This window comes from Symphodus melops (genome assembly GCF_947650265.1).
Source record: "Symphodus melops genome assembly, chromosome: 16".
Taxonomy (NCBI): domain Eukaryota; kingdom Metazoa; phylum Chordata; class Actinopteri; order Labriformes; family Labridae; genus Symphodus; species Symphodus melops.
In genome coordinates this window covers 5587-25000 of record NC_136706.1, presented here as the reverse complement: position 1 = coordinate 25000, position 19414 = coordinate 5587, and the positions used below count along the sequence as shown (strand labels likewise).

General features: G+C 46.1%; 1 protein-coding gene across 2 annotated transcripts in view; it reads right to left on the bottom strand.

The window, feature by feature from the left end:
• LOC306836805 (uncharacterized protein) overlaps window positions 1-9432 on the bottom strand; it is a 27915-nt gene extending 18483 nt beyond the window's left edge. The window contains exons 1-3 of one of the 2 annotated variants that reach the window (XM_079364113.1): window positions 9168-9432; window positions 4757-4882; window positions 3186-3319 (exon numbers count right to left, since the gene is read on the bottom strand). In XM_079364113.1, the coding sequence (XP_079220239.1) occupies window positions 3186-3319; window positions 4757-4882; window positions 9168-9281 (374 nt within the window). In that variant the 5' untranslated portion in view covers window positions 9282-9432. The remainder of the gene's footprint in view (window positions 1-3185; window positions 3320-4756; window positions 4883-9167) is intronic. The other variant, XM_079364112.1, reaches the window with a different exon arrangement.
• Window positions 9433-19414: the final 9982 nt, after the last annotated feature.

Genomic DNA, 19414 nt, shown 5'->3' with positions numbered 1-19414 from the left:
GTGTTACTGTGTGTGTTACTGTGTGTAACTGTGTGTGTGTTACTGTGTGTGTTACTGTGTGTAACTGTGTGTGTGTTACTGTGTGTGTTACTGTGTGTAACTGTGTGTTACTGTGTGTGTTACTGTGTGTAACTGTGTGTTACTGTGTGTAACTGTGTGTGTGTTACTGTGTGTGTTACTGTGTGTAACTGTGTGTGTGTTACTGTGTGTGTTACTGTGTGTAACTGTGTGTTACTGTGTGTGTTACTGTGTGTAACTGTGTGTTACTGTGTGTGTTACTGTGTGTGTTACTGTGTGTGTGTTACTGTGTGTAACTGTGTGTTACTGTGTGTAACTGTGTGTGTGTTACTGTGTGTGTTACTGTGTGTAACTGTGTGTGTGTTACTGTGTGTGTTACTGTGTGTAACTGTGTGTGTGTTACTGTGTGTGTTACTGTGTGTAACTGTGTGTTACTGTGTGTGTTACTGTGTGTGTTACTGTGTGTAACTGTGTGTTACTGTGTGTAACTGTGTGTGTGTTACTGTGTGTGTTACTGTGTGTAACTGTGTGTGTGTTACTGTGTGTGTTACTGTGTGTAACTGTGTGTTACTGTGTGTAACTGTGTGTTACTGTGTGTTACTGTGTGTTACTGTGTGTAACTGTGTGTTACTGTGTGTTACTGTGTGTAACTGTGTGTTACTGTGTGTAACTGTGTGTTACTGTGTGTTACTGTGTGTTACTGTGTGTAACTGTGTGTTACTGTGTGTAACTGTGTGTTACTGTGTGTAACTGTGTGTTACTGTGTGTTACTGTGTGTAACTGTGTGTGTTACTGTGTGTGTTACTGTGTGTAACTGTGTGTTACTGTGTGTAACTGTGTGTGTGTTACTGTGTGTGTTACTGTGTGTAACTGTGTGTTACTGTGTGTAACTGTGTGTGTGTTACTGTGTGTGTTACTGTGTGTAACTGTGTGTTACTGTGTGTTACTGTGTGTTACTGTGTGTTACTGTGTGTAACTGTGTGTTACTGTGTGTAACTGTGTGTTACTGTGTGTGTTACTGTGTGTTACTGTGTGTGTGTTACTGTGTGTTACTGTGTGTAACTGTGTGTTACTGTGTGTGTTACTGTGTGTGTTACTGTGTGTAACTGTGTGTTACTGTGTGTGTGTAACTGTGTGTAACTGTGTGTGTTACTGTGTGTGTTACTGTGTGTAACTGTGTGTTACTGTGTATGTGTAACTGTGTGTAACTGTGTGTTACTGTGTGTTACTGTGTGTTACTGTGTGTAACTGTGTGTTACTGTGTGTAACTGTGTGTTACTGTGTGTGTTACTGTGTGTTACTGTGTGTGTGTTACTGTGTGTTACTGTGTGTAACTGTGTGTTACTGTGTGTGTTACTGTGTGTGTTACTGTGTGTAACTGTGTGTTACTGTGTGTGTGTAACTGTGTGTAACTGTGTGTGTTACTGTGTGTGTTACTGTGTGTAACTGTGTGTTACTGTGTATGTGTAACTGTGTGTAACTGTGTGTTACTGTGTGTTACTGTGTGTTACTGTGTGTAACTGTGTGTTACTGTGTGTGTTACTGTGTGTTACTGTGTGTGTGTTACTGTGTGTTACTGTGTGTAACTGTGTGTGTTACTGTGTGTGTTACTGTGTGTGTTACTGTGTGTAACTGTGTGTTACTGTGTGTGTGTAACTGTGTGTAACTATGTGTAACTGTGTGTGTTACTGTGTGTGTTACTGTGTGTAACTGTGTGTTACTGTGTATGTGTAACTGTGTGTAACTGTGTGTAACTGTGTGTGTTACTGTGTGTGTTACTGTGTGTGTAACTGTGTGTTACTGTGTGTGTGTTACTGTGTGTTACTGTGTGTGTTACTGTGTGTGTAACTGTGTGTAACTGTGTGTAATTGTGTTACTGTGTGTGTTACTGTGTGTTACTTTGTGTTACTGTGTGTAATTGTGTTACTGTGTGTGTTACTGTGTGTTACTTTGTGTTACTGTGTGTAATTGTGTTACTGTGTGTGTTACTGTGTGTTACTGTGTGTGTAACTGTGTGTTACTGTGTGTGTGTTACTGTGTGTTACTGTGTGTGTTACTGTGTGTGTAACTTTGTGTTACTGTGTGTAATTGTGTTACTGTGTGTGTTACTGTGTGTTACTTTGTGTTACTGTGTGTTACTGTGTGTGTTTCTGTGTGTAATTGTGTTACTGTGTGTGTTACTGTGTGTTACTTTGTGTTACTGTGTGTGTTACTGTGTGTTACTTTGTGTTACTTTGTGTTACTGTGTGTTACTGTGTGTTACTGTGTGTGTTTCTGTGTGTAATTGTGTTACTGTGTGTGTTACTGTGTGTTACTTTGTGTTACTGTGTGTGTTACTGTGTGTGTTAGTGTGTGTGTTACTGTGTGTAATTGTGTTACTGTGTGTGTTACTGTGTGTGTTACTGTGTGTGTTACTGTGTGTGTAACTGTGTGTAATTGTGTTACTATGTGTGTTACTGTGTTACTGTGTGTGTTACTGTGTGTATCTGTGTAACTGTGTGTAATTGTGTAACTGGGTGTAACTGTGTGTAATTGTGTTACTGTGTGTTACTTTGTGTAATTGTGTGTAATTGTGTTACTGTTATTATTGAACTTGTAACAGAAATGTCCATAGATCTTCTATTAGGCAGGATCCCCGCTCTTTGTCTTTATTTTTACAACATTCAGACTTTACAAACTGAAAATACAAGAACTGGATAATCCGAGTAGCACCTGAATGCAGCATAAGCTTCCACATAGGAGTCTGCAGGTGTATTCAGAAAACCTAAAGGTGTTGCTGCAGTCATGTGCTGCTCTGAAGGTCCAAGTTTCAGAGTCTGGAAGTCGTTCTTCCACTAGTCTTTTTCTGTTTGTGGTAACGACACAAACTCATGTCAGGTGTGCTGCAGCCTGCAGGTGAACTCTGTTTCTGTTCAGGTGTGCTGCAGCCTGCAGGTGAACTCTGTTTCTGTTCAGGTGTGCTGCAGCCTGCAGGTGAACTCTGTTTCTGTTCAGGTGTGCTGCAGCCTGCAGGTGAACTCTGTTATCTGTTCAGGTGTGCTGCAGCCTGCAGGTGAACTCTGTTTCTGTTCAGGTGTGCTGCAGCCTGCAGGTGAACTCTGTTATCTGTTCAGGTGTGCTGCAGCCTGCAGGTGAACTCTGTTATCTGTTCAGGTGTGTGTGTTTACCTCTCGCTCTCGTCTGCAGCTTTCTCAGCCTCCTCCAGCTTCTGCAGCGCCGTCGCCAACCGCTCCTGAGCTCGGTCCAACTCCTCCTCCACCAACTGGATCCTCCTGTTCAGAGATGCCACCTCAGCCTCGGCCTACACACACGCACACGCACACACACACACACACACACACACAGACAAGCACATACAGACACACATATAATTAAATAAACCCTTAAATGAAAAATGTGTAATCTCCAGCTGTGATTGGTCTAAAGAGAACAGCTGACAGGATACAGATCAGGTTCATTAGGTGAGATATCAGGTGGCATCACGATGCTGCTTTTTGCTTGCTGATTTCTGATTGGCAGATGATCAACCCCCCAGCAGCTACATGATAAAGAATTTAAACACGGGGGGTTCCGTATGTTACCCTCTCCCGGGCCCCCCGCTCGTAGTCCGCCTCCTCCTGCGCGTGCTCGGCTCGATCCTCCGCCTCGAACGCGACCTGCTGCAGACTCTGGATCTTTCTCCTCACTGCATCTATAGAGGTGAAGGCCGCCATCGTGACTACTCTCACTCACCTCTGCTGCACCTCACAGGTGTCTCCGGGTGTCCATGGCAACGGAATCAACACATGCTTCTTCAGGTTACACTTTCAAAATAAAGTGGTTGTTGATAAAAGTCTTATTTTGAAAGTTTACCTACAGCCCCAATGAATGGAGTTCATGAGTCAGATCATGAATATGGTTCTTTATTAAGTGTCACTTTATATATCAGATGTTTTCAATGTTACGCCTATATTGAATATATGTGCATGTGTGTGTGTGTGTGTGTGTGTGTGTGTGTGTGTGTGTGTGTGTGTGTGTGTGTGTGTGTGTGTGTGTGTTTATTTCAATAATTATTTCATTAGAATAAACTTTATAAAAAGTCAAACATCAAACTCATAACCATAAAGAATAAACATGAAATGATGTATTTTATGAAACACGGCCTGAATGGCGGATTTCAACGTTAGTCCTATATGTGATTGAATAGGAGCCCATGGGGGGGGGCGTAACCATTGATTTAGCAGTTGAAATGGCGTCTTTGTTGAGGTGAACTGTCCGCCTGTGAGCAGCTGAAACATAAACACGTGTTGTTCGCTCGGATCCTTCTCCATGTTTGGTCAAATCTTTGGAGGTCTCACTCCTCTCCGGATTCCAACTCCTCCCTGCGTTCCTGTTCTAAACATGGTCATAAACGCTGAGACGCCTGCAGACACGCCGTGTGAAACATCCACACGGAGAATCACTGAGATCATCTGAAGATCAGACGCTCTCAGGACGTGAACAGGAAACACACGTTAGGATGAAGCTTCTATATTTGTGTTTATTTAGTGTTAAAGAGACGATGATCAACACTGTGAATGTTCAGAAACTAAGTAGCTGCTCTGTGGTAACCATGGAAACGAAGCGACACATTACTAGTAAGGTAGGGTTGCTTAGCAACAGGTCAGTCTTAGTTGGGATGTGTGTTGGTGATATATGTTATTCTCTGTGATGTGACCTGTGGCCCCGCCCCTGAGCTGTGGCCCCGCCCCTTACTCACATCTGTCGCCTTCTTCTCGGCCTGCTCGAGTTTCTCCTGAGCGTCCTTCAGAGACTCCGAGTATTTATCGAGCTCGTCCTCCACACCCTTCAGCTTCTTCTGCAGCCCGAGCAGCTCCTCCTCCAGCTACACACACACACACACACACACACACACACACACACACACACACACACACACACAAGAACAGGTTCCAAAACAGAAAGAATAATTAAAACTTCTTAAACTGATAAAATGTTCAAACTTTAAAAAGTTCACTTTAACAACATCCTGAAGCGAGCGTCATCGGAAACAATGGACAGATAAGAGTCTGTCTCACCTGGTGTCTGTCTCACCTGGTGTCTGTCTCACCTGGTGTCTGTCCCACCTGGTGTCTGTCTCACCTGGTGTCTGTCCCACCTGGTGTCTGTATCACCTGGTGTCTGTATCACCTGGTGTCTGTCCCACCTGGTGTCTGTCCCACCTGGTGTCTGTATCACCTGGTGTCTGTATCACCTGGTGTCTGTATCACCTGGTGTCTGTCCCACCTGGTGTCTGTCCCACCTGGTGTCTGTATCACCTGGTGTCCGTATCACCTGGTGTCTGTCTCACCTGGTGTCTGTATCACCTGGTGTCTGTCCCACCTGGTGTCTGTATCACCTGGTGTCTGTATCACCTGGTGTCTGTCCCACCTGGTGTCTGTATCACCTGGTGTCTGTCTCACCTGGTGTCTGTCTCACCTGGTGTCTGTCCCACCTGGTGTCTGTATCACCTGGTGTCTGTCTCACCTGGTGTCTGTCTCACCTGGTGTCTGTCCCACCTGGTGTCTGTCTCACCTGGTGTCTGTATCACCTGGTGTCTGTATCACCTGGTGTCTGTCCCACCTGGTGTCTGTATCACCTGGTGTCTGTCCCACCTGGTGTCTGTCCCACCTGGTGTCTGTCCCACCTGGTGTCTGTCCCACCTGGTGTCTGTCTCACCTGGTGTCTGTCCCACCTGGTGTCTGTCTCACCTGGTGTCTGTCTCACCTGGTGTCTGTCTCACCTGGTGTCTGTCCCACCTGGTGTCTGTCTCACCTGGTGTCTGTCCCACCTGGTGTCTGTATCACCTGGTGTCTGTATCACCTGGTGTCTGTCCCACCTGGTGTCTGTCTCACCTGGTGTCTGTCTCACCTGGTGTCTGTCCCACCTGGTGTCTGTATCACCTGGTGTCTGTCCCACCTGGTGTCTGTATCACCTGGTGTCTGTCTCACCTGGTGTATGTCTCACCTGGTGTATGTCTCACCTGGTGTCTGTCCCACCTGGTGTCTGTATCACCTGGTGTCTGTCCCACCTGGTGTCTGTCCCACCTGGTGTCTGTCCCACCTGGTGTCTGTATCACCTGGTGTCTGTCTCACCTGGTGTATGTCTCACCTGGTGTATGTATCACCTGGTGTATGTCTCACCTGGTGTCTGTCTCACCTGGTGTCTGTATCACCTGGTGTCTGTCTCACCTGGTGTCTGTCTCACCTGGTGTATGTCTCACCTGGTGTCTGTATCACCTGGTGTCTGTATCACCTGGTGTATGTCTCACCTGGTGTCTGTCTCACCTGGTGTCTGTCTCACCTGGTGTATGTATCACCTGGTGTCTGTCCCACCTGGTGTCTGTATCACCTGGTGTCTGTCTCACCTGGTGTCTGTATCACCTGGTGTCTGTCCCACCTGGTGTCTGTCCCACCTGGTGTCTGTCTCACCTGGTGTCTGTATCACCTGGTGTATGTCTCACCTGGTGTCTGTATCACCTGGTGTATGTCTCACCTGGTGTCTGTATCACCTGGTGTCTGTCCCACCTGGTGTCTGTCCCACCTGGTGTCTGTATCACCTGGTGTATGTCTCACCTGGTGTCTGTCTCACCTGGTGTCTGTCTCACCTGGTGTATGTATCACCTGGTGTCTGTCCCACCTGGTGTCTGTATCACCTGGTGTCTGTCTCACCTGGTGTCTGTATCACCTGGTGTCTGTCTCACCTGGTGTATGTCTCACCTGGTGTATGTCTCACCTGGTGTCTGTCTCACCTGGTGTCTGTCTCACCTGGTGTCTGTCTCACCTGGTGTATGTTCATTATAATTTATGCTGTAATCTATAATCTGTATTTCCCCCCAGGTGTGTGACTCCAGCAGTGATCTGATTGGCTGATAGCTGTGTATATTTGAGTCGTTGGGTTTCAGTTGTTCCATTTGAACAACAGGCTGCAGACTATAAAAAGAGTTAATGATGCAGCCTCACGACTGTCTCCATCTAAGGCCTCCAGGTCACAAATAGCCTCTTGATCCTGCAGACAACACTGAGGGAATTGAAGCCCTGACTGTCTTTGTGACAACAATTCAGAGAAGGCTGGGCAGAAATAGACCTGGGAGGGGGGGGGGATGTGTCACAACAGCACATCCTATGTGAGTAATGCTGACAACTGCTTTGTTCAAAACATTAAGACTAGAAGAGCTATGTCATGTTTTATAGTGAGGGTCTACATCAGGAGGAGAGTCAGGGGGGTCAGGAGGACGGGTCTGCATCAGGGGGAGAGTCAGGGGGGTCAGGAGGATGGGTCTGCATCAGGAGGAGAGTCAGGGGGGTCAGGAGGACGGGTCTGCATCAGGAGGAGAGTCAGGGGGGTCAGGAGGACGGGTCTGCATCAGGAGGAGAGTCAGGGGGGTCAGGTCTGCACTCTACCCTCCTCTGCTGTAAAACGCCCCAAAATACATCTTAAATAAATACATTTAAAAAAAGCAGCAAAATGTATTTTATAACTGGCCGTTCAAAAAGCTAAATATTCATGTTACAGGAATTTAACTTGGGTAGGCTGAGCTCTAACCCCTAACTCTGTATAAAGTGATGTTTATGTGACATCATTGGTATCATTTATGTTCTCAACTGGGCCCCCACCATGTCTTTATGTAAAGACCTGCTGCTGGCACCTCCAGTCTCTAAACTACAGGAGGTAGAGTCTGCAGTTATCAGACCTGCTGGTACCTACAGTCTCTAAACTACAGGAGGTAGAGTCTGCAGTTATCAGACCTGCTGGTACCTACAGTCTCTAAACTACAGGAGGTAGAGTCTGCAGTTATCAGACCTGCTGGTACCTACAGTCTCTAAACTACAGGAGGTAGAGTCTGCAGTTATCAGACCCGCTGGTACCTCCAGTCTCTAAACTACAGGAGGTAGAGTCTGCAGTTATCAGACCTGCTGGTACCTACTGTCTCTAAGCTACAGGAGGTAGAGTCTGCAGTTATCAGACCTGCTGGTACCTCCAGTCTCTAAACTACAGGAGGTAGAGTCTGCAGTTATCAGACCCGCTGGTACCTACAGTCTCTAAACTACAGGAGGTAGAGTCTGCAGTTATCAGACCTGCTGGTACCTCCAGTCTCTAAACTACAGGAGGTAGAGTCTGCAGTTATCAGACCCGCTGGTACCTCCAGTCTCTAAACTACAGGAGGTAGAGTCTGCAGTTATCAGACCCGCTGGTACCTCCAGTCTCTAAACTACAGGAGGTAGAGTCTGCAGTTATCGGGGCCCCCTGAGCTGATGACCCTAGGCCCTGATTGGTCAGGGGATGACTCTGAATCTCATCTTCTTTTTATTCTTTAATTTATTTATTTATGATTCTGATGAACCATGTTCAGTCTGTTTCTGTCATAAAGGGTTTGAACATGTTGAGTGTAAATCATTGGTGAGGGGGCGTATCACAGACACACAGACACACACACACACACACACACACACACACACACACACACACACCATGTGTTTGAGATATGTGGAGCTGTGGATGAAGTGGAGTCTCAAAGATCAACACGAACTCTATTTATGGTCAAAGTTCAGCAGAACGTCTCCTCGTGTTCATCATCAGTTCAACATTTAAATAAACATGCCACGTTATAACATCTCTACTAGTTCACAGCATTATGCAGGATTTACACTATTTATTTGACTTGATTGAAAATATTGATGTTATAGTCTCACTTTAGACTTCAGCTGATCCATAATGCAGGTTTTTAAAATCTAAACCTTCAGAGTTTACTTCAGCTTTTTTCATCCCCTCTTTATTTAATAATAATAATAATAATAATAATTATTATTATTATTATTATTATTATTATTATAGCCATTAACACAGTTTTTAATGTTTAAATACCCTAAAAAGTTATAAATGTTGTTGTCATGAACAAAAATAACTTTAATCTCACAGAGAAACGATGCTTCGTAGCAGATTAGCAGTTTGCACCTGTTAATAAAACACCTTTTTAAAGAGACAGGCACACAGCTGTTTGATGGATCTGCACCTGTTAATAAAACACCTTTTTAAAGAGACAGGCACACCGCTGTTTGATGGATCTGCACCTGTTCATAGTTTCAGGATCTGATGTTTGAATGACTCCAGGTGTTGGCTGATGTTTTTACCTGTTTGCACTTGTCCTCGGCCCCCTTCTTGTCCCCCTCGGCCTGCTCAGCACGGTCTATGGCGTTCTCCTTGTCCAGCTTCAGCATCTGCATCTTCTTCTTGATGGCCTCCATGGTGGCGCGGCTTTGGGCTTCTCACAGCGGGAGAAAGAGGCTGCTGGTCCGGACGGAGAGTGGAGCACCGCTCGGTGTCTGTGAGTGTGTGACGGGTCGGAGGATGGAGCAGCAGCTGCACGAGCTCACACTTTTTTTCACAGTCAATCTGCGCGAGGATGTTCCCATATTTAGGCAGTACGGAGGGGCCAGAGCGCGCGTGACGTGAAGGAATAAATCAGGTCTGTTTACATGACGTTATATTATCCACCTGCAGGATACTAGAACTCTAATAAACTGATATGTTTGAGTTAAATATACTGATACACTGATCACAGAACTGGGGTTTTCTGATGTCTCTACTTTTATTGATGTAAACATTAAACTTTTATTCATCCTCTCCAGGATTTACTATGACCAATTTTTTTACATTAGGCCCCTCCCCCACAGACATGACTATGACCACGCCTACATTATACTAATGAGCCACAAACAGATAACGTTAAGCTCGAAAACATTTGACTCAATACTTTAGATAGCACACGTTTGAAAATATATATCTAGCCAGAACCTCTCGACCTCCTGCACAAGCTCAGGCTCCCCCCCCCCCCCCAGTGAGGTGACATTCCATGTCCCGGGTCGCTGAGGCCCCCGTCGTTGACTGCTGCCCAATCCACACTGCACCGACCCCTACGGTTTCATCTGTGGGTGGTGGGTCCACAGGAGGACGGGCCCACGTCGTCCCTTTTGGGCTGAGCCTGGCCACCAGGCACTCTCCTATGGGCCTTAACCCCAGGCATAGCTCCAGATGGGGCTCTGGCTGCACCATGCCGGACACCGTCTTGGTCCTTTTTGTTTTATTCATCGGGGTTCATTGATGGTCTGAACTGTCACCATAGACCCTACTGGGGACATAAAGCCCCTGACAACATAGCTCCGGGGGCCCCGATACCTGCAGACTCTACCACCTGTAGTTTAGAGACTGTAGGTACCAGCAGGTCTGATAACTGCAGACTCTACCTCCTGTCGTTTAGAGACTGTAGGTACCAGCAGGTCTGATAACTGCAGACTCTACCTCCTGTAGTTTAGAGACTGTAGGTACCAGCAGGTCTGATAACTGCAGACTCTACCTCCTGTAGTTTAGAGACTGTAGGTACCAGCAGGTCTGATAACTGCAGACTCTACCTCCCGTAGTTTAGAGACTGTAGGTACCAGCAGGTCTGATAACTGCAGACTCTACCTCCTGTAGTTTAGAGACTGTAGGTACCAGCAGGTCTGATAACTGCAGACTCTACCTCCTGTAGTTTAGAGACTGTAGGTACCAGCAGGTCTGATAACTGCAGACTCTACCTCCTGTAGTTTAGAGACTGTAGGTACAAGCAGGTCTGATAACTGCAGACTCTACCACCTGTAGTTTAGAGACTGTAGGTACCAGCAGGTCTGATAACTGCAGACTCTACCTCCTGTAGTACATTTAGAGACTGTAGGTACCAGCAGGTCTGATAATTGCAGACTCTACCTCCTGTAGTTTAGAGACTGTAGGTACCAGCAGGTCTGATAACTGCAGACTCTACCTCCTGTAGTTTAGAGACTGTAGGTACCAGCAGGTCTGATAACTGCAGACTCTACCACCTGTAGTTTAGAGACTGTAGGTACCAGCAGGTCTGATAACTGCAGACTCTACCTCCTGTAGTTTAGAGACTGTAGGTACCAGCAGGTCTGATAACTGCAGACTCTACCTCCTGTAGTACATTTAGAGACTGTAGGTAGCAGCAGGTCTGATAACTGCAGACTCTACCTCCTGTAGGACATTTAGAGACTGTAGGTACCAGCAGGTCTGATAACTGCAGACTCTACCTCCTGTAGGACATTTAGAGACTGTAGGTACCAGCAGGTCTGATAACTGCAGACTCTACCTCCTGTAGTTTAGAGACTGTAGGTACAAGCAGGTCTGATAACTGCAGACTCTACCTCCTGTAGTTTAGAGACTGTAGGTACCAGCAGGTTTGATAACTGCAGACTCTACCTCCTGTAGTACATTTAGAGACTGTAGGTAGCAGCAGGTCTGATAACTGCAGACTCTACCTCCTGTAGGACATTTAGAGACTGTAGGTACCAGCAGGTCTGATAACTGCAGACTCTACCTCCTGTAGTTTAGAGACTGTAGGTACCAGCAGGTCTGATAACTGCAGACTCTACCTCCTGTAGTTTAGAGACTGTAGGTACCAGCAGGTCTGATAACTGCAGACTCTACCTCCTGTAGGACATTTAGAGACTGTAGGTACCAGCAGGTCTGATAACTGCAGACTCTACCTCCTGTAGTTTAGAGACTGTAGGTACCAGCAGGTCTGATAACTGCAGACTCTACCTCCTGTAGTTTAGAGACTGTAGGTACCAGCAGGTCTGATAACTGCAGACTCTACCTCCTGTAGTTTAGAGACTGTAGGTACCAGCAGGTCTGATAACTGCAGACTCTACCTCCTGTAGGACATTTAGAGACTGTAGGTACCAGCAGGTCTGATAACTGCAGACTCTACCTCCTGTAGTTTAGAGACTGTAGGTACCAGCAGGTCTGATAACTGCAGACTCTACCTCCTGTAGTTTAGAGACTGTAGGTACCAGCAGGTCTGATAACTGCAGACTCTACCTCCTGTAGTTTAGAGACTGTAGGTACCAGCAGGTCTGATAACTGCAGACTCTACCTCCTGTAGTTTAGAGACTGTAGGTACCAGCAGGTCTGATAACTGCAGACTCTACCTCCTGTAGTTTAGAGACTGTAGGTACCAGCAGGTCTGATAACTGCAGACTCTACCTCCTGTAGTTTAGAGACTGTAGGTTCCAGCAGGTCTGATAACTGCAGACCCTACCTCCTGTAGTTTAGAGACTGTAGGTACCAGCAGGTCTGATAACTGCAGACTCTACCTCCTGTAGTTTAGAGACTGTAGGTACCAGCAGGTCTGATAACTGCAGACTCTACCTCCTGTAGTACATTTAGAGACTGTAGGTACCAGCAGGTCTGATAACTGCAGACTCTACCTCCTGTAGTTTAGAGACTGTAGGTACCAGCAGGTCTGATAACTGCAGACTCTACCTCCTGTCGTTTAGAGACTGTAGGTACCAGCAGGTCTGATAACTGCAGACTCTACCTCCTGTAGTTTAGAGACTGTAGGTACCAGCAGGTCTGATAACTGCAGACTCTACCTCCTGTAGTTTAGAGACTGTAGGTACCAGCAGGTCTGATAACTGCAGACTCTACCTCCCGTAGTTTAGAGACTGTAGGTACCAGCAGGTCTGATAACTGCAGACTCTACCTCCTGTAGTTTAGAGACTGTAGGTACCAGCAGGTCTGATAACTGCAGACTCTACCTCCTGTAGTTTAGAGACTGTAGGTACCAGCAGGTCTGATAACTGCAGACTCTACCTCCTGTAGTTTAGAGACTGTAGGTACAAGCAGGTCTGATAACTGCAGACTCTACCACCTGTAGTTTAGAGACTGTAGGTACCAGCAGGTCTGATAACTGCAGACTCTACCTCCTGTAGTACATTTAGAGACTGTAGGTACCAGCAGGTCTGATAATTGCAGACTCTACCTCCTGTAGTTTAGAGACTGTAGGTACCAGCAGGTCTGATAACTGCAGACTCTACCTCCTGTAGTTTAGAGACTGTAGGTACCAGCAGGTCTGATAACTGCAGACTCTACCACCTGTAGTTTAGAGACTGTAGGTACCAGCAGGTCTGATAACTGCAGACTCTACCTCCTGTAGTTTAGAGACTGTAGGTACCAGCAGGTCTGATAACTGCAGACTCTACCTCCTGTAGTACATTTAGAGACTGTAGGTAGCAGCAGGTCTGATAACTGCAGACTCTACCTCCTGTAGGACATTTAGAGACTGTAGGTACCAGCAGGTCTGATAACTGCAGACTCTACCTCCTGTAGGACATTTAGAGACTGTAGGTACCAGCAGGTCTGATAACTGCAGACTCTACCTCCTGTAGTTTAGAGACTGTAGGTACAAGCAGGTCTGATAACTGCAGACTCTACCTCCTGTAGTTTAGAGACTGTAGGTACCAGCAGGTCTGATAACTGCAGACTCTACCTCCTGTAGTTTAGAGACTGTAGGTACCAGCAGGTCTGATAACTGCAGACTCTACCTCCTGTAGTTTAGAGACTGTAGGTTCCAGCAGGTCTGATAACTGCAGACCCTACCTCCTGTAGTTTAGAGACTGTAGGTACCAGCAGGTCTGATAACTGCAGACTCTACCTCCTGTAGTTTAGAGACTGTAGGTACCAGCAGGTCTGATAACTGCAGACTCTACCTCCTGTAGTACATTTAGAGACTGTAGGTACCAGCAGGTCTGATAACTGCAGACTCTACCTCCTGTAGTTTAGAGACTGTAGGTACCAGCAGGTCTGATAACTGCAGACTCTACCTCCTGTCGTTTAGAGACTGTAGGTACCAGCAGGTCTGATAACTGCAGACTCTACCTCCTGTAGTTTAGAGACTGTAGGTACCAGCAGGTCTGATAACTGCAGACTCTACCTCCTGTAGTTTAGAGACTGTAGGTACCAGCAGGTCTGATAACTGCAGACTCTACCTCCCGTAGTTTAGAGACTGTAGGTACCAGCAGGTCTGATAACTGCAGACTCTACCTCCTGTAGTTTAGAGACTGTAGGTACCAGCAGGTCTGATAACTGCAGACTCTACCTCCTGTAGTTTAGAGACTGTAGGTACCAGCAGGTCTGATAACTGCAGACTCTACCTCCTGTAGTTTAGAGACTGTAGGTACAAGCAGGTCTGATAACTGCAGACTCTACCACCTGTAGTTTAGAGACTGTAGGTACCAGCAGGTCTGATAACTGCAGACTCTACCTCCTGTAGTACATTTAGAGACTGTAGGTACCAGCAGGTCTGATAATTGCAGACTCTACCTCCTGTAGTTTAGAGACTGTAGGTACCAGCAGGTCTGATAACTGCAGACTCTACCTCCTGTAGTTTAGAGACTGTAGGTACCAGCAGGTCTGATAACTGCAGACTCTACCACCTGTAGTTTAGAGACTGTAGGTACCAGCAGGTCTGATAACTGCAGACTCTACCTCCTGTAGTTTAGAGACTGTAGGTACCAGCAGGTCTGATAACTGCAGACTCTACCTCCTGTAGTACATTTAGAGACTGTAGGTAGCAGCAGGTCTGATAACTGCAGACTCTACCTCCTGTAGGACATTTAGAGACTGTAGGTACCAGCAGGTCTGATAACTGCAGACTCTACCTCCTGTAGGACATTTAGAGACTGTAGGTACCAGCAGGTCTGATAACTGCAGACTCTACCTCCTGTAGTTTAGAGACTGTAGGTACAAGCAGGTCTGATAACTGCAGACTCTACCTCCTGTAGTTTAGAGACTGTAGGTACCAGCAGGTTTGATAACTGCAGACTCTACCTCCTGTAGTACATTTAGAGACTGTAGGTAGCAGCAGGTCTGATAACTGCAGACTCTACCTCCTGTAGGACATTTAGAGACTGTAGGTACCAGCAGGTCTGATAACTGCAGACTCTACCTCCTGTAGTTTAGAGACTGTAGGTACCAGCAGGTCTGATAACTGCAGACTCTACCTCCTGTAGTTTAGAGACTGTAGGTACCAGCAGGTCTGATAACTGCAGACTCTACCTCCTGTAGGACATTTAGAGACTGTAGGTACCAGCAGGTCTGATAACTGCAGACTCTACCTCCTGTAGTTTAGAGACTGTAGGTACCAGCAGGTCTGATAACTGCAGACTCTACCTCCTGTAGTTTAGAGACTGTAGGTACCAGCAGGTCTGATAACTGCAGACTCTACCTCCTGTAGTTTAGAGACTGTAGGTACCAGCAGGTCTGATAACTGCAGACTCTACCTCCTGTAGGACATTTAGAGACTGTAGGTACCAGCAGGTCTGATAACTGCAGACTCTACCTCCTGTAGTTTAGAGACTGTAGGTACCAGCAGGTCTGATAACTGCAGACTCTACCTCCTGTAGTTTAGAGACTGTAGGTACCAGCAGGTCTGATAACTGCAGACTCTACCTCCTGTAGTTTAGAGACTGTAGGTACCAGCAGGTCTGATAACTGCAGACTCTACCTCCTGTAGTTTAGAGACTGTAGGTACCAGCAGGTCTGATAACTGCAGACTCTACCTCCTGTAGTTTAGAGACTGTAGGTACCAGCAGGTCTGATAACTGCAGACTCTACCTCCTGTAGTTTAGAGACTGTAGGTTCCAGCAGGTCTGATAACTGCAGACCCTACCTCCTGTAGTTTAGAGACTGTAGGTACCAGCAGGTCTGATAACTGCAGACTCTACCTCCTGTAGTTTAGAGACTGTAGGTACCAGCAGGTCTGATAACTGCAGACTCTACCTCCTGTAGTACATTTAGAGACTGTAGGTACCAGCAGGTCTGATAACTGCAGACTCTACCTCCTGTAGTTTAGAGACTGTAGGTACCAGCAGGTCTGATAACTGCAGACTCTACCTCCTGTCGTTTAGAGACTGTAGGTACCAGCAGGTCTGATAACTGCAGACTCTACCTCCTGTAGTTTAGAGACTGTAGGTACCAGCAGGTCTGATAACTGCAGACTCTACCTCCTGTAGTTTAGAGACTGTAGGTACCAGCAGGTCTGATAACTGCAGACTCTACCTCCCGTAGTTTAGAGACTGTAGGTACCAGCAGGTCTGATAACTGCAGACTCTACCTCCTGTAGTTTAGAGACTGTAGGTACCAGCAGGTCTGATAACTGCAGACTCTACCTCCTGTAGTTTAGAGACTGTAGGTACCAGCAGGTCTGATAACTGCAGACTCTACCTCCTGTAGTTTAGAGACTGTAGGTACAAGCAGGTCTGATAACTGCAGACTCTACCACCTGTAGTTTAGAGACTGTAGGTACCAGCAGGTCTGATAACTGCAGACTCTACCTCCTGTAGTACATTTAGAGACTGTAGGTACCAGCAGGTCTGATAATTGCAGACTCTACCTCCTGTAGTTTAGAGACTGTAGGTACCAGCAGGTCTGATAACTGCAGACTCTACCTCCTGTAGTTTAGAGACTGTAGGTACCAGCAGGTCTGATAACTGCAGACTCTACCACCTGTAGTTTAGAGACTGTAGGTACCAGCAGGTCTGATAACTGCAGACTCTACCTCCTGTAGTTTAGAGACTGTAGGTACCAGCAGGTCTGATAACTGCAGACTCTACCTCCTGTAGTACATTTAGAGACTGTAGGTAGCAGCAGGTCTGATAACTGCAGACTCTACCTCCTGTAGGACATTTAGAGACTGTAGGTACCAGCAGGTCTGATAACTGCAGACTCTACCTCCTGTAGGACATTTAGAGACTGTAGGTACCAGCAGGTCTGATAACTGCAGACTCTACCTCCTGTAGTTTAGAGACTGTAGGTACAAGCAGGTCTGATAACTGCAGACTCTACCTCCTGTAGTTTAGAGACTGTAGGTACCAGCAGGTTTGATAACTGCAGACTCTACCTCCTGTAGTACATTTAGAGACTGTAGGTAGCAGCAGGTCTGATAACTGCAGACTCTACCTCCTGTAGGACATTTAGAGACTGTAGGTACCAGCAGGTCTGATAACTGCAGACTCTACCTCCTGTAGTTTAGAGACTGTAGGTACCAGCAGGTCTGATAACTGCAGACTCTACCTCCTGTAGTTTAGAGACTGTAGGTACCAGCAGGTCTGATAACTGCAGACTCTACCTCCTGTAGGACATTTAGAGACTGTAGGTACCAGCAGGTCTGATAACTGCAGACTCTACCTCCTGTAGTTTAGAGACTGTAGGTACCAGCAGGTCTGATAACTGCAGACTCTACCTCCTGTAGTTTAGAGACTGTAGGTACCAGCAGGTCTGATAACTGCAGACTCTACCTCCTGTAGTTTAGAGACTGTAGGTACCAGCAGGTCTGATAACTGCAGACTCTACCTCCTGTAGGACATTTAGAGACTGTAGGTACCAGCAGGTCTGATAACTGCAGACTCTACCTCCTGTAGTTTAGAGACTGTAGGTACCAGCAGGTCTGATAACTGCAGACTCTACCTCCTGTAGTTTAGAGACTGTAGGTACCAGCAGGTCTGATAACTGCAGACTCTACCTCCTGTAGTTTAGAGACTGTAGGTACCAGCAGGTCTGATAACTGCAGACTCTACCTCCTGTAGTACATTTAGAGACTGTAGGTACCAGCAGGTCTGATAACTGCAGACTCTACCTCCTGTAGTTTAGAGACTGTAGGTACCAGCAGGTCTGATAACTGCAGACTCTACCTCCTGTAGTTTAGAGACTGTAGGTACCAGCAGGTCTGATAACTGCAGACTCTACCTCCTGTAGTACATTTAGAGACTGTAGGTACCAGCAGGTCTGATAACTGCAGACTCTACCTCCTGTAGTTTAGAGACTGTAGGTACCAGCAGGTCTGATAACTGCAGACTCTACCTCCTGTAGTTTAGAGACTGTAGGTACCAGCAGGTCTGATAACTGCAGACTCTACCTCCTGTAGTTTAGAGACTGTAGGTTCCAGCAGGTCTGATAACTGCAGACCCTACCTCCTGTAGTTTAGAGACTGTAGGTACCAGCAGGTCTGATAACTGCAGACTCTACCTCCTGTAGTTTAGAGACTGTAGGTACCAGCAGGTCTGATAACTGCAGACTCTACCTCCTGTAGTACATTTAGAGACTGTAGGTACCAGCAGGTCTGATAACTGCAGACTCTACCTCCTGTAGTTTAGAGACTGTAGGTACCAGCAGGTCTGATAACTGCAGACTCTACCTCCTGTAGTTTAGAGACTGTAGGTTCCAGCAGGTCTGATAACTGCAGACTCTACCTCCTGTAGTTTAGAGACTGTAGGTACCAGCAGGTCTGATAACTGCAGACTCTACCTCCTGTAGTTTAGAGACTGTAGGTACCAGCAGGTCTGATAACTGCAGACTCTACCTCCTGTAGTTTAGAGACTGTAGGTACCAGCAGGTCTGATAACTGCGGACTCTACCTCCTGTAGTTTAGAGACTGTAGGTACCAGCAGGTCTGATAACTGCAGACTCTACCTCCTGTAGTTTAGAGACTGTAGGTACCAGCAGGTCTGATAACTGCAGACTCTACCTCCTGTAGGACATTAGAGAGATAGGATGGTGCCTGACCGTTTAGAGCTTTTTAGGTGAAAAGAAGGATTTTAAATTGTGGTCTAGATTTTATCGGGAGCCAGTGGAGAGAAGCCGATACAGGAGTACAGAGATGATGAACAGAAGAGTTTGACTGAAAACTTTATTGATATAAATCTCTGTTACAGTGACGATGTACAGCTGATCAGCAGCGTTAAAAACAGAGTGTTTTGTGTGTGATTACAGGCACTTTATAAACCTTAAAGTGTGAACAAACAGAGTTTTCTTTGGGTCCATTAAATCTGTTGAACACAAACTAACCTGGAACTGAAACGTCTTGCACTCAGCAGCGAGAGAATGAAGCATTAGCCGCTAATATTAGCAGAGGCAGAGCACCAAATAAACGTTAAATGTTAAATATATGGCTTCATCATCTTCAACAAACAGCAATAAAAAAATCTCATCTGCTGCTTCGAATAAACATTTAAAAACTCTTCTTTATAAAAAATAAGGAATTTAATAAGATTTGTTCTGACGCAGAGTTCCAAATCTAAACTTCTACACATTATTTTGTCCTTTTTTCAGATTTCAACAGAACAACACGACTTTAACGGGAACATGGAGTCTCTCTTAAAGTATGCAGACACTGGAACATGATCTGCAGAGTCTACAGACCCTGAAACATGATCTGCAGAGTCTACAGACCCTGAAACATGATCTGCAGAGTCTACAGACCCTGAAACATGGTCTGCAGACACTGAAACATGGTATTCAGACACTGAAACATGGTCTGCAGACACTGAAACATGGTATTCAGACACTGAAACATGGTCTGCAGACACTGAAACATGGTATTCAGACACTGAAACATGGTCTGCAGACACTGAAACATGGTATTCAGACACTGAAACATGGTATTCAGACACTGAAACATGGTATTCAGACACTGAAACATGGTCTGTAGACACTGAAACATGGTATTCAGACACTGAAACATGGTATTCAGACACTGAAACATGGTATT